Source organism: Camelus ferus, chromosome 32, assembly GCF_009834535.1.
Source record: "Camelus ferus isolate YT-003-E chromosome 32, BCGSAC_Cfer_1.0, whole genome shotgun sequence".
NCBI lineage: Eukaryota > Metazoa > Chordata > Mammalia > Artiodactyla > Camelidae > Camelus > Camelus ferus.
Genome location: NC_045727.1, coordinates 2,459,942 through 2,472,241, shown reverse-complemented (window position 1 = coordinate 2,472,241; position 12,300 = coordinate 2,459,942). Strand labels below are relative to the sequence as shown.

General features: G+C 45.4%; 1 protein-coding gene across 1 annotated transcript in view; it reads left to right on the top strand.

The window, feature by feature from the left end:
- The first annotated feature begins 8,091 nt into the window (after positions 1-8,091).
- MLXIP (MLX interacting protein) overlaps positions 8,092-12,300 on the top strand; it is a 53,340-nt gene continuing 49,131 nt past the window's right edge. The window contains 1 exon segment of the mRNA XM_006178121.3: positions 8,092-8,626. Coding sequence (XP_006178183.3) covers positions 8,214-8,626 — 413 coding nt within the window. The 5' untranslated portion in view covers positions 8,092-8,213.

The following is a 12,300-nucleotide window of genomic DNA, read 5'->3' as shown; positions in this document are numbered from 1 at the left end:
ATTAATTATCCCCAAATTGTGAAAGTTTCATCCCCAGAGCTCTCTCACCTTCTTAATTTCCTCCCCCTGTGGTCTGATCCCTCGTGCCCTCTGCCTTCTGTAAATGTCAACTTCTCCCATGGCTGTCTTCTCTCTCCCACAGCCACAGCAGGAAAAGCTTCCCCCAACTTCCTCCACTGAGGGGCACACAGCTAATAATAAGGTTTAGCAGAGATTTCAAACTCAAATGCCTACAGGAACCAGACAGGTAATGTAAATTAGCAAAACACAGTGGGTCAATAGGGAGTGGTGCGGACTGTGGAAAACTGGAGAGCCGTGCTGTGTCTAAGGAGATAGTCACTCCTTAGCTCTAGCTTCTACCATGTGGAAATAATAAGGGCCCAGTGTTGTCAGATCTTCTGATAGTTTAAGAAAATCCTAACACTTGCGTTTATGTGAAATGTCATGATTTTTAAACTGTTAGCCAAGAAGTCAAATTTTATTTAGATATTAGTTTTTACTATTGTGAAGGCATGTTAACCCCCTTTCTTTTCCTCTGAAATCACCCACAAACACAAGAAGGTAAGATGCAGAAGTAGAAAATCCGTATTTTGTAAAATAAGGCAATATCTGGAGCCCCAAACCACAATATTCAAAAGTGGACAGGAGGCTGGGGGAATGGAAATGAACTCTGCAAGGTGGAGGAAGTTCAGACTCCAGCGCCCCAGAAGCAGGCCAGTCCTCGCCCGGAACCCCTGGAAGTCTCGGGATTCGGAGGCATTAGGTGCTGCAGAAAGCAGAGGACTGAAAATGGAGTTTGGTTGAAAGTCTGTATGTGAAATAATCAGGCCTCTACCCCAGCTGACTGCCCCTCTGTCCCTTCCACCACAGACAGGATGTTTAGCATCTGGAGAAATTAAATCAGAGAAGCTCCAGAATCAGGGGCAGAAGGCACAGAGGAGCGCAGGGAGTGAGATGCTGCCTGGGAGCTCAGCGGCAGTGAGCAGAGGGAACAGCGGGACTGCTGCTCCTTCCCTGGCCTTGCTCCAGGGATCCAGCCGCAGGCTTACACCCTCCCAGAAGGCAACTGGAGGTCATCTGTGCAGTCGGAACCACCAGAGAGAAAACCTCCAGATTCTGACAGGTAGGAGCCCCCAGCCTAAAAGCTGCCTGGCCACCCACTGACTCACCAGTTGATGACCATGTTCCTGCCATGCTTGCTGATCCTAGCAGTCATCCTAAAGGACATCCAGACCTTTGGGAAAGCGTCCCACGTGAAGAGAGAGCTCAAAACAAACTAATGGAATAGAAGGAGGAAGAGGAGGAGGGGAAGGAGACGAGGAAAGAGAAAAACAACGTGGGCAGCAGCAAACGATAACTTCAAATAAACTCAAAATAATATTCTTGGAGCAATGAGACTATCACATCCATGAAATTAGATGAGATGCTCTCTATATGAAGAAGTAAGACTCATAAAATAAAGACTTCTGAGGAAAAAAAAATTTAATGTGGTATAAGTTTTAAGTTTGGTAAAATGTCCCTAAAAGTAGGTCAAAGAGACAAAGATTGGAAAAAAAAAATTAGAGGGTTGACTCAGCAAGTCCATCATCTAATAGAAGTTCCAGACAGAAAGAACAGGAAAAAAAAATGAAAGGGAGGAAATAATCAATTAGATGATAGAACAAAATGTCCCTCATATGAGGACGTGAACCTCCAGGTTTAAAGAGTTAGCAGAGTACCCAATCTCACCAATTTTAAGAGAATTCCCACAAAGGCACATAATCATAGAATTCAGAACACCAATAATAAAAGCTCCCAGAGAGGAAAACAGGTCACAGAGAAAGGATCCAGTATAAGAACGACTTTGGATGCTTCCAAAGCAATGTCAGAAGCTACAGGAGAGTGGGAACAATACCTTTCAAATTCAAAGGGGAAATGATTTCCAACCTATATATTTCTCTACCTAGCCAAACTATCAAACAAGTGTGCAAGTGAAATAAAATTGCTTTGAGATGTGCAAAGTCTCAAAAAATTCTGTCTCATGACCTTTCTGCAGATGCTACTGGAGGATGTGCTCCTATGAAACAAGGAAGTACACTAAGAAAGACAAAGACAAGGGATCAAGGAAACAGTTTTATATTTGACACAAGAGAAATGAAGCAAATTTCCAAGATGATAAAGAGAGGTCCCAGGACAAGAGCTATGCCTTGAACCTAGACAACAATCAGTTCAGATTGTTAGGGCAAAGACTTTCAGTGCGAAAAATTGAGGCTGATAAGCCCTGACAGGGTTGACCCTATGAAAATTATATTGAGAGAGATTTAACAAAACTATTGGATGGTATGGGAAAACAAACCATAGGTTCAAAGAAAGCTAAGTGGGAGAAAAGTAAGGCAATTGTTAACTCCAGGAGAAACAAAAGTTTGAACAATAAAGGAAAAGAAATCATAGTGCGCAGCTTGGCTTGGGAGCACACAAAGTTTTTGTGGCCAAAATAAGAAAAACATTGAGTATGAATTTAACAAAATCAGATTTAACTACATTGGTAGAATGGTGGAGGAAAGAGGTGCATGAGAAAATAAAGTAAAATCATTCTAACATTATAAGTCAATATCTGAAACTGATGAGTCTAGAATATATATACATATATATGAGTATTTTTTAAGATTTGGAGATAAATACTAAGAATAATAACTTAAAAAATTGAAAGTGGTTACCTCTGGGGAGGAATTGGGTAGGGCTGTAAAACCAGTTCTGGTCAGTAAATAAGGGATGTGGGTGTATATGGTCCAGGTAGGGGACTGCTATTTTTAATAAGCCTCCTAACATGATTTAATTTTTTAAACTCTATAGATTATTTTGATTAAAAAAATTTTAAAAATCATAATTTTACAAATTCAGTTTTAAGTTTTATTTTATTTTTTGCTTGACACTGTTTCTTGTGTCCCATATCTTTCTCTTACTTGAATTTATTTTTTGTTTTGCTGGAGAACAACCTCCAGTCATTCTTTCAAACATGGTCTAATGAGTGAAGTGGCCATTTAGCCTTTTATTCTCCAAGATTTATGGAGGTATTATTTACATATAGTAGAATTTACCCTTTTTAGGTATACATTTTTATGAATTTTGAGATACTTAACAGTCATATAATCACCACCACCATAATCCAGAGAGTATTTTTATCACCCCAAATTGTTCCCTTGTTCCTCTTTGTGGTTAGTCCTCTCCCGTCCAGCTCCTGGCAACCACCGACCTAGTTTCTTTTCCTATCATTTTGCCTTTTCTAGATGTCATACAAATAAAAACAAACAATATATGGCTTTTTAAATCTGGTTTCTTTTACTTAGCATAATGGTTTTGAGAGTCATTTACGGGAATCTTTGAAATCCAGAGATATAGTCATCATCGGTCATCAGTGCTACTCACCAAATATTTCTAGCTGACTGTTTTCCAGTCACTATGATGGGATTGTACTTCCCAGCTTCCTTGTACTTGGGTGGGGCCATGTGATTAGTTCTGGCCCCTGAGTTGTGAGTCCATGTCACTTCTGGGTCAGACCATTTAATTGACCCCATTTAGCCCTCTCTTCCTCCTGCCACAGTGATGGGCAGCATTTGCCATGGTGGCTGTTCTGTCAGCCTGAATCTGGGAGTGACTCTGACCAGCAGAGCCCACTCCCAACCTGTAACAGACAATCGCCAATAGACAGGTTGCTTGAACCAGAAGCACACCTTTGTGGTTTTAAGCCATCGAGATGTGGGTGTGGTTTGTTACCACAGCACAATCAGCTTATGTTGACCCACATAGAAGGTTTGCTTTTTTGCACCAGGAAATTTTCTTTTATTGCTACTTTAATTACTTACTCTCTCCAATTTTCCCTCTCTCCTTTACTTTCTTCTTCTTTTCTGGAACTGTTAGGCAGGTGCTGGAACTTTTGGAAGAATCCTCCATGTCACTTAAGTTCCCTTTGTCCTTTTGGCAGTTTTCTGGGAGAAAGTCTCAGATTCATCTTTTAGTTGACAACTGTGTTTTCTAGGCTTATTTATTTAGCTGTTCAACTCAGCTTTTAAAAAATCATTATTTTATATTTATATTTATTTTCCAGGGCTCTGTTTATTTTCCATAGTGAGTTGTTGCTTAATGTGTGCAGAATCTTCCATATTCTTTCTAGGCTATTAATTATTTTTACAGTCTTCTCTTTTTTCTGTTAACTTTTCCCCCTCACTTGTTCTTAGGCAGCTTTCTTCCAGAGTGCTGCCTTCCTTAATTGTTTGCTGAATTTTGCTGATCTGTAATACTTTGTATTTGGGAACTGCTATTTGCCTGGTTGCTCATTTGATTACCATGGGGCGCTGCTTCTGATTTTTGGAGAGCAGATGGTTAGCCTATGAGAGTCTGTGTTCTTGTGGTTTGTTGGATGTGGAAGCTCTTTGTCTCTCATGGGAGTTGTTGGCCCTCCTGGGGCAGTGTCCTCCATGTCCCTCTGTGCACTACTCAGTAGGAATGAAGATGGTGGGGACAGCAGGTCGTCAGCCTCTGCAAGCATTTCCAAGCATTTTCCTCCTTCTAGCCATTGATTGTGAGCTTGGAGCAACTTCCAGATCTCATCCTTGGTGGTCCTCTGCTTCCTGCACTTGTAACTGTGCTTTTTCTCAAGTCTTGTTTCTCCCTTAATACAATCTTTAGGAACTTAGGTGAGGATTAAATAAAGCTTGTTGGTGGACAGCTGCATGTAAATCAATGAAATCAGAACACCCCCTCACACCATATACAAAAATAAACTCCAAATGGCTTAAAGACTTAAATATAAGACACGACAACATAAAACTCCTAGAAGAGACCATAGACAAAACATTCTCTGATATAAATCCTAGGAACGTTTTCTTTAGGCCAGTCTCCCAAGGCAACAGAAATAAAAGAAAAAATAAACAAATGGGACCTAATCAAACTTATAAGATTTGCTCAGCAAAGGAAACCATAAACAAAATGAAAAAACCCATGGACTGGGAGAAAATATTTGCAAACAATGTGACCGACAAGGGATTAATTTCCAAAACATACAAATAGCTCATACAATTCAATAATGAAAAAACCCAAACAACGCAATCAAAAAATGGGGAGAAGACCTAAATAGACATTTCCCAAAGAAGACATACAGATGACCAATAGGCTCATGAAAAGATGCTCAACATCGCTAATTACTAGAGAAATGCAAATCAAAACAACGAGATAGCACCACACATGAGTCAGAATGGCTACCATTAAAAAGTCTACAACTAACAAATGCTGCAGAGGGTGTGGAGAAAAGGGAACCCTCCTACACTGTTGGTGGCAATGTAAATTGGTGCAGCCACTATGGAAAACAGTATGAAAGTCCCTTAAAAAACTAAAACTAGACTTACCATATGATCCAGTAATCCCACTCCTGGGCATATATCTGGAAAAGATGAAAATGCTAATTCAAAAAGACACATGCACCCCAGTGTTCATAGCAGCACCATTTATAATAGCCAAGACATGAAGCCATAGAAGCAACTTAAATGTCCATCAACAGATGAATGGATAAAGAAGTTGTGTATATAAATACAATGGAATACTACTCAGCCATAAAAAAAGAAAACGCGATTTGCAGCAACATAGATGGAACTAGAAGTTATCATACTAAGTGAAATAAGTCAGATAGAGAAAGACAAATATATGATATCACTTTTATGTGGAATCTTAAAAAATAATACAAAGGAACTTATTTACAAAACAGAAGTAGATTCACAAACATAGAAAGCAAATGTATGGTACCAAAGGGGAAGGAGTGGGGATAAATTAAGAGTTTGGGATTAGCAGATACAAACTACTATATATAAAGTAGATAACCAACAAGGTCCTGCTGTATAGCACAGGGACCTATGTTCAATATTTTGCAACAAGCTACAATGGAAAAGAATATGAAAAAGAATATATATGTCTACGTACAACTGAGTCACTTGCTCTACACCAGAAACTAACAAAACACTATAAATCAACAATACTTCAACAAAGAATAAAATAATAAAATAAAAAACAAAGCATGTCTGTATGGCTTAGAGGTTGCCAGTTTGCAACACCAGCCTTAAGAGTTTATCTCCTCCCAGGAAATTACTGTTTATTTTTTTAATTAAAAAAAAAGTATACATTCTTCCACATAGATGTCTTTTATGTGAAGAAACCAAAGAGAAATAAAGAATACACTTCAAAAAATATACATATACAAATAATAGTCTCTTTTGGAAATTAGAAAATACAGGTAAGCATAAAGAAGAAAAAATTCACCCACCCAGAGATAAGCAGTGCTAACATTATGGTCCACTTCCTGACATACACACATAAATATATGAGTTTTTTAAGAAATTGTTATCAAACTACTGAGAATTTTTAGAAGTTGTTTTTTCACCCAACACCATCTCATGGACATCTTTCCATGTCAGTAAACATGCATTTCCATCATTTAATACATAGTGTTCCATTATATTCGGGACTAAAATATATTCAATGAATTCCCTCTTGTTAGACATTACGTTGTTTCTAATGTTCACTCTTTATAAATGATGTTGTAATCATCATCCTTGTACACATAGCCTCAGGATAAAATTATAGAAATAGAATTGCTGTGTGAAATGTGTCCAGGCATTTAAGAGTTTACTAAGGACAACAGTCTTCAGACAAAGGAAGGCAACTCAAAGGGTGGACTTTCAGACACTTGCAACCAGATTTGAGAGCAGTGGTTTGGGCCAGGGAGGAGATCTCAAACTCACTCCAGCTGCCATTCCATCTGGCCTTTACCTCCTTAGAGACATCTAGGGAAGGAGTTAGCGCAGACACTTTAGTAAAAGCCCTTTGTCCCTTTCACTCCCTACATGCTCCCCTTCAGGAGGCCCTTATCAGGAGGAAGGTAGGGTAGGGCGCTGAGCCCGCACCCAAATCCGGAAGTGAAACTGTCTTCAAAGCCGAGCACAGGAGCAGCTGTGGAGGACCCTGGAGGCCCTGCTGAGACTAGGGTGGGAGCTGCACTTAGGGGCCTCACTGGCCCTCTTGGTGCCCAGCCACCACCCCAGTTCCCCACATGGCCCCCACCCTAGGCTGGCTTTGAGTCCCCGACACTTTGACAGCTTTCTGTAAGTGTCAACTATTACATTGAACCATAGGAAATTGCTGTTTCCATAGGTCAAAAATGGTTGCGTATGGGGCAATTTCTAGGTGTCTCTGGTCTGGCTGATTCAATTCCTTCAGTCTGTAGTACATTTATTTAGTGCTCATTCTTTGCTAGGCACTGTGCTAAGCAGTTCGCAGTCTTTTTGTAATTGTCACAATTCGTTCCCCACTTGACAGAGAAGAAGACTATGGCTCAGCATTTGCCCTTTTGGAATTGTTCAGGGGCTAGCTCGCCCTCCTTACGATCTTAACAATAATGACAATATTTTGAGTCGTAGTTAAAGGAGCTGGTGGCTGGCTCTGCTACTTACTAGTGTGATCTCCTTAATAAGCTTAACTAAAGTGTCAGTTTCCACCTCTGTGGATGTGACAAGTGTTCGTGATCTTGCTTTCGCGTTAGAAAAATCCCTTTACTATTCAGCGACTCAGTCTTCTCACCAATAAAATGGGGACTAAACCCACAGCGCCCAGCAACATCTGGGAAGAGCTGTTAGAACACATTTCCGGGCCCAGCAGGAGAAAGCCGGGCCTGGGAAGGGGGAAGAAGCGCCACCCCCACCCACCACGTGGAGGGCCCGCCTGGCCTGCAGCAAGGCTGCAGAGCGATTCCCCTGGAGCGCGGGGCGGGGTGGGGTCGGCACAGCCCGCTCGGCCAACGCCTCTCCTAGGCCGAGACACTAGCGAGCGGCACCACCTGGCCACCAAGTCCCGCATCACCCTGGAGGGAAGGGGGCGGCGGGGGCGAACGGGGGGCGGGGCCTGGGCGGGGCCTCCGACTACCCCTCCCCCCTTTTTTTGTCCGCCCAGCTATGGAAAGGATCCCCTGCGCCTTTAAGAGGCCGACGCGGGCACCCGATTGGTCGAGACGCGCGGGTGACGTCACGCTGGGGCTGGCGCCGAGGCGGCCCCGTCGGTCCGCGCCCTCCCCCTCCCGCCCCGCCGCGAGCTCGCGGACAGTCGGCGCGCGGGCCGGGCCGGGCCGGCGCCTAGTCAGCGTAGCTCCTCGCGTCGCCCTGAGCTCCGGGGGATGCCCCCGGCGGGGCCCCCCCATGGCCGCCGACGTCTTTATGTGCTCCCCGCGCCGGCCCCGCAGCCGGGGCCGCGCGGTGCTGCTGAAGCCCCAGGTGCCGGAGGACGACGACGACTCGGACACGGATGAGCCGTCTCCGCCGCCCGCCTCCGGCGCGGCCACCCCGGCCCGGGGCCACGCGAGCGCCGCGCCACAGCCGCCCCGGGCCGGGTCGGGCCGCGAGGAGCCTCCGCGCCGCCAGCAGATCATCCACAGCGGCCACTTCATGGTGTCGTCGCCGCACCGCGAGCACCCGCCCAAGAAGGGCTACGATTTCGACACGGTCAACAAGCAGACGTGCCAGACCTACAGCTTCGGCAAGACGAGCTCCTGCCACCTGTCCATCGACGCTTCGCTCACCAAGCTCTTCGAGTGCATGACCCTGGCCTACAGGTAGGGACCGGGCCGGCCCCACCTCTCGAGTGGGGCTCTCTTGGACAAAACAGGCGTGGAGGGCTGGGCCGCCTGGGCACCTCTTGGCTTCACGCGTTACCGCTGGGTCTTCCCCCTTCGGGTCTTACCCTTTCGGGAAGGTTTATGGGTCTGGGGTCCCCAGTGGAGGTGAGAGGGGAGGGGGCCCTGGCCTCTTCCCTGTCAGCAGAGCTTGGGTTCTTCCGGCTTCACGTTCCCCATCCAGGCCCTCCCCTCCAATGTTCCGAGGCCACCGATTTCGATCAAGAAAAAGGTGTAAATACAGGCTGCACCTTGTGTTTCTCGCCTTTACCTACTTCTTTCCCCCAAACGCTTTGTGTGTTTTCAGCAATAGCGCCTGGTGGTTAGGACCACCTGTCCAGGGGTGGCTTAAAGCACTGGTTTCCGTATTTAATGGTTGTGGAAAATCTTGGAGTCTGTTTCTTCCTTTATAAAGAGAGGATGACAGTAGTATCTGCCTCCACTGGCTGCTGTGGGGATGGAACGAGGTAGATTAAGTGCTTATTCCAGTGCCTGGCACATAATTAGTTGCTCCATACATTTTAGCTGCTTTTCTTATTGCCCCAGCAGAGGAAGGCTGGGTCCCCTCACATCCCCTTTATTGGGAAGCCCTCCCCCTACTTGGGAGGGGCCCTAGGTGCCTCCTAGGAAGACTTGGAGCCACAGCTGTTGGAGGCACAGTCGGTCCTCCTGGCAAGTTGGAGGATTCTCAGGCTGGCCCTGAAACACTATATGGAGATGTCAGTGTTCAGGGCAGGCATCCCAGACACCATCCTGACCTGTGGATTCAGCTCTAGGCTGAGATCTCTTTTTTTCTAAGTCACAGAAATGCCTGATCCTAACACGTTAAAATGTGTTTCCACTCTGCCTTTCTCAGTGTGTTTGTTGGGTCTTTGCCTCAGATAACTTCTCCCTCAGCAACAGAACTTCTTTGGACTAGCTGCGATGCAGAGCAGCCCAGCTCTGCACAAAGCTCATGATAGGATCACCGAAGAAGAGTGCAGGTTGTTGCATTAGTAACTGGGCTGGCTGGGGCCCTCTTAGGTCTACTCAGCAGGCAGCCCAGGGAAAGTTTCCTAGGAGACTCCAGAAACAGTGTAAAGCAGAGTAGGAACTCCCCCTCCCCCCACACACACACCCCTTTTTTTTTGGAGAGCAGTGAGCCCCAAATATATCCAGGTTAAAACGTTACACATTTACCTGAAGTTGAAACACTAAATATACGTGGCTCCGGGTGGCATTTTCCCCCTCTGGAATAAGTGATCAGTCAACTTGTTCCTTTGTTATGTTCCCGAAACGCACCCCTACTTCCCCTCCTCTGCCCCCATTTCCTCTCTTATGGTTTGTTTGCCACATGGCTGCAGTACAGTACCCAGAGCTCCCCTCCCACTCCCCTTGCCTGGCACATTGGTTAGGCTCTGCTCTGATTCTCTGGTCTTGCCAGTTTGAGCTGGCACTGAGCGTGTGAAGTTTTTGGGTTTTTTTTGTTTTTTTTTTTCAGAAAACCAAATGGTCTTGAGATTGCAGCCCTCTGCCCTCTTTTAGCCCTGCTTACTCAGTCTCACATTTGAGCACTTCATTGAAATCAGTCAAGTAGGTTGCAGCATATGCTACAGTGTGAGAAAGCCCTTTCAAACAAAATAGAGGTGAAAGACGGGAATGTGTTTTATTAAGAGAACTTAATCCTCGTCTTTATTTTAATATAAACTTCTCCATGTACAGGGAATGGATAATTGAGTAGCAGGAGGCATGGGCTAGAAAGTTCTCACCTAAGCTCTGCTAAAGGAAACTAAACCAGTCTCCCCTTTGCCCTCAGTATGGATAACCTAAAGGCTTATTATTAAATAACACCAAAGAATTTGATTAATGGTACTTTTTTTCACTTCTTTCAAGAATATTTTGGCAACAGGCCATTGCTCATTTAACTTTCTTGATTGCAAAATGCGTTAGTTTGGTTTGGGGCTCACCTTGCTCTTCAAGACCTTCAGTCCCACTGGCTCTCCTGCTTTGCTGTTGTTTCCTGTACCCAAGTGCTATGACTGCAGGTCCCGGATGTGTGTCCACCTAGTAGTTTCTCACAAAGATGCTCTTTGTCTGTGTGAGGCTGATTCGGATGATCTGGGAGTTTAGTTGGCGGTGTGGAACTTTGGTACAGATTGGCAGAGGAATGACTCAAAACCAGTTGCCTGTGGCCCAGAAAGCAGCATGGGAAGAGGAGTGAGTTCCTTATCTCAGCTGTCCTGTTGTGACTGCTAGCTGGCTTTCAGAGAAGTAGGGTTGGAATATGGGGAGCAGGGAGGGGAGAAGACTTAATCCTCAAAGGTGACCTAACTTCCTTTTCAGTGGGGTGTGAGCCTTCACTGCTGTTTTCCAGCTTTTCTCCTCCTCCCAGGGCTGAGAGGAAGGCCAGCGGGGCCTCCTCTTCTGGGTGACTGTTTCTGGCCTAGGCTCTTTCTAACTCCAACTTCCTGTCTGTCCCCTGGCCTCTTCGTTCTAGCCGCCTAACTCTCCCTGGTACACTCTGTGCCTTTTTTTTTTTTTTTTTTGGTTTGGTTTCCTGTTAACTGCTGCCTCCCAGCTGTTTCCAGATGAGGTTCAACAGCTCTTTGGGGGAGGAACTAAGTGCAGGGGAAGTTGTGGTTGTTTTTCCCCGGTCGTGTGAAGTGGTCTAAGGATTCTGAATATGTGATCTGTTCCTGAACTTGCAGAATCTTGAACTCCTGAAGGTCTCTGGCAAGACTGACTTTGGGTGGGGGGGCAGGGTCCTTGAGGAATCTGGACTAGGTGTGAGTGTGCCCCACGGCCCACCTGGGTAAGTGGCATTGCAGATGGGATTCCAGCTGCATGCAGCTGGCCTTAAGTCCGTGTCCTCCCTGCTCTGTGAGGCTACGAAGCCCTCTAGTGAACTGTCTTGATTTGGTCTTGCAACGGGTGCTCCATGACTGGGACGTTTGGGGAAGAAGTGACCTTTCCCTGGGGCAGCACTGAGGGGATAGAAGACCGCAAAGAGGTTCCCGGCCTTTACCGAAGCTTCCTGTCTGCCGCTGTGGAATGGGGAGGGTGGAACGCCTCTGCAGGGTGGACGTGAGGGTAACAGACGGTATTTGTGAATGTCTGGTACCTGGCAGATAGGAGGCAAGAGGAGCTTTAACAGACGGAAGCCAGGCCTGCGTCTTCACTCAGCTGACTTTTGTGAGGAGCCTGAGGTTCCCGTCTGCAAACTGAAGGAAATAATGTGTCTGACTGGGGTCTTTAATGTAGCTTTTTGATACCAGCTTGACAAGTGCTAAGTGGACGCGTTCTTGGTTTGCCCAGACTCTCTAAGGCCCCACAATGGAGCTATGTGCTCCAGAATGTAGTTCATGGTTCTTGCCCTGTTAACGTTTTAAGGAATGTCACACATGTAAATCACCCACACAGATTCTGAACACATCCAGGAGATGGCTTTTTGTGTTTAGTTTTGGTTTCACTTCTCTACCTTTGTATGTAACTCTTTATTGGGGAGTCTTGGTGTGAATGTCTAGGGGTGGGCAAGAGATGGTCTTTTTTTGTATTTAGAGATAAGCAATAGCTTTCTGGACAGTGGGTTTCTGCTTAAGTAGATCTTTGAGGGGACCTTTTAATTTGGACCTGTA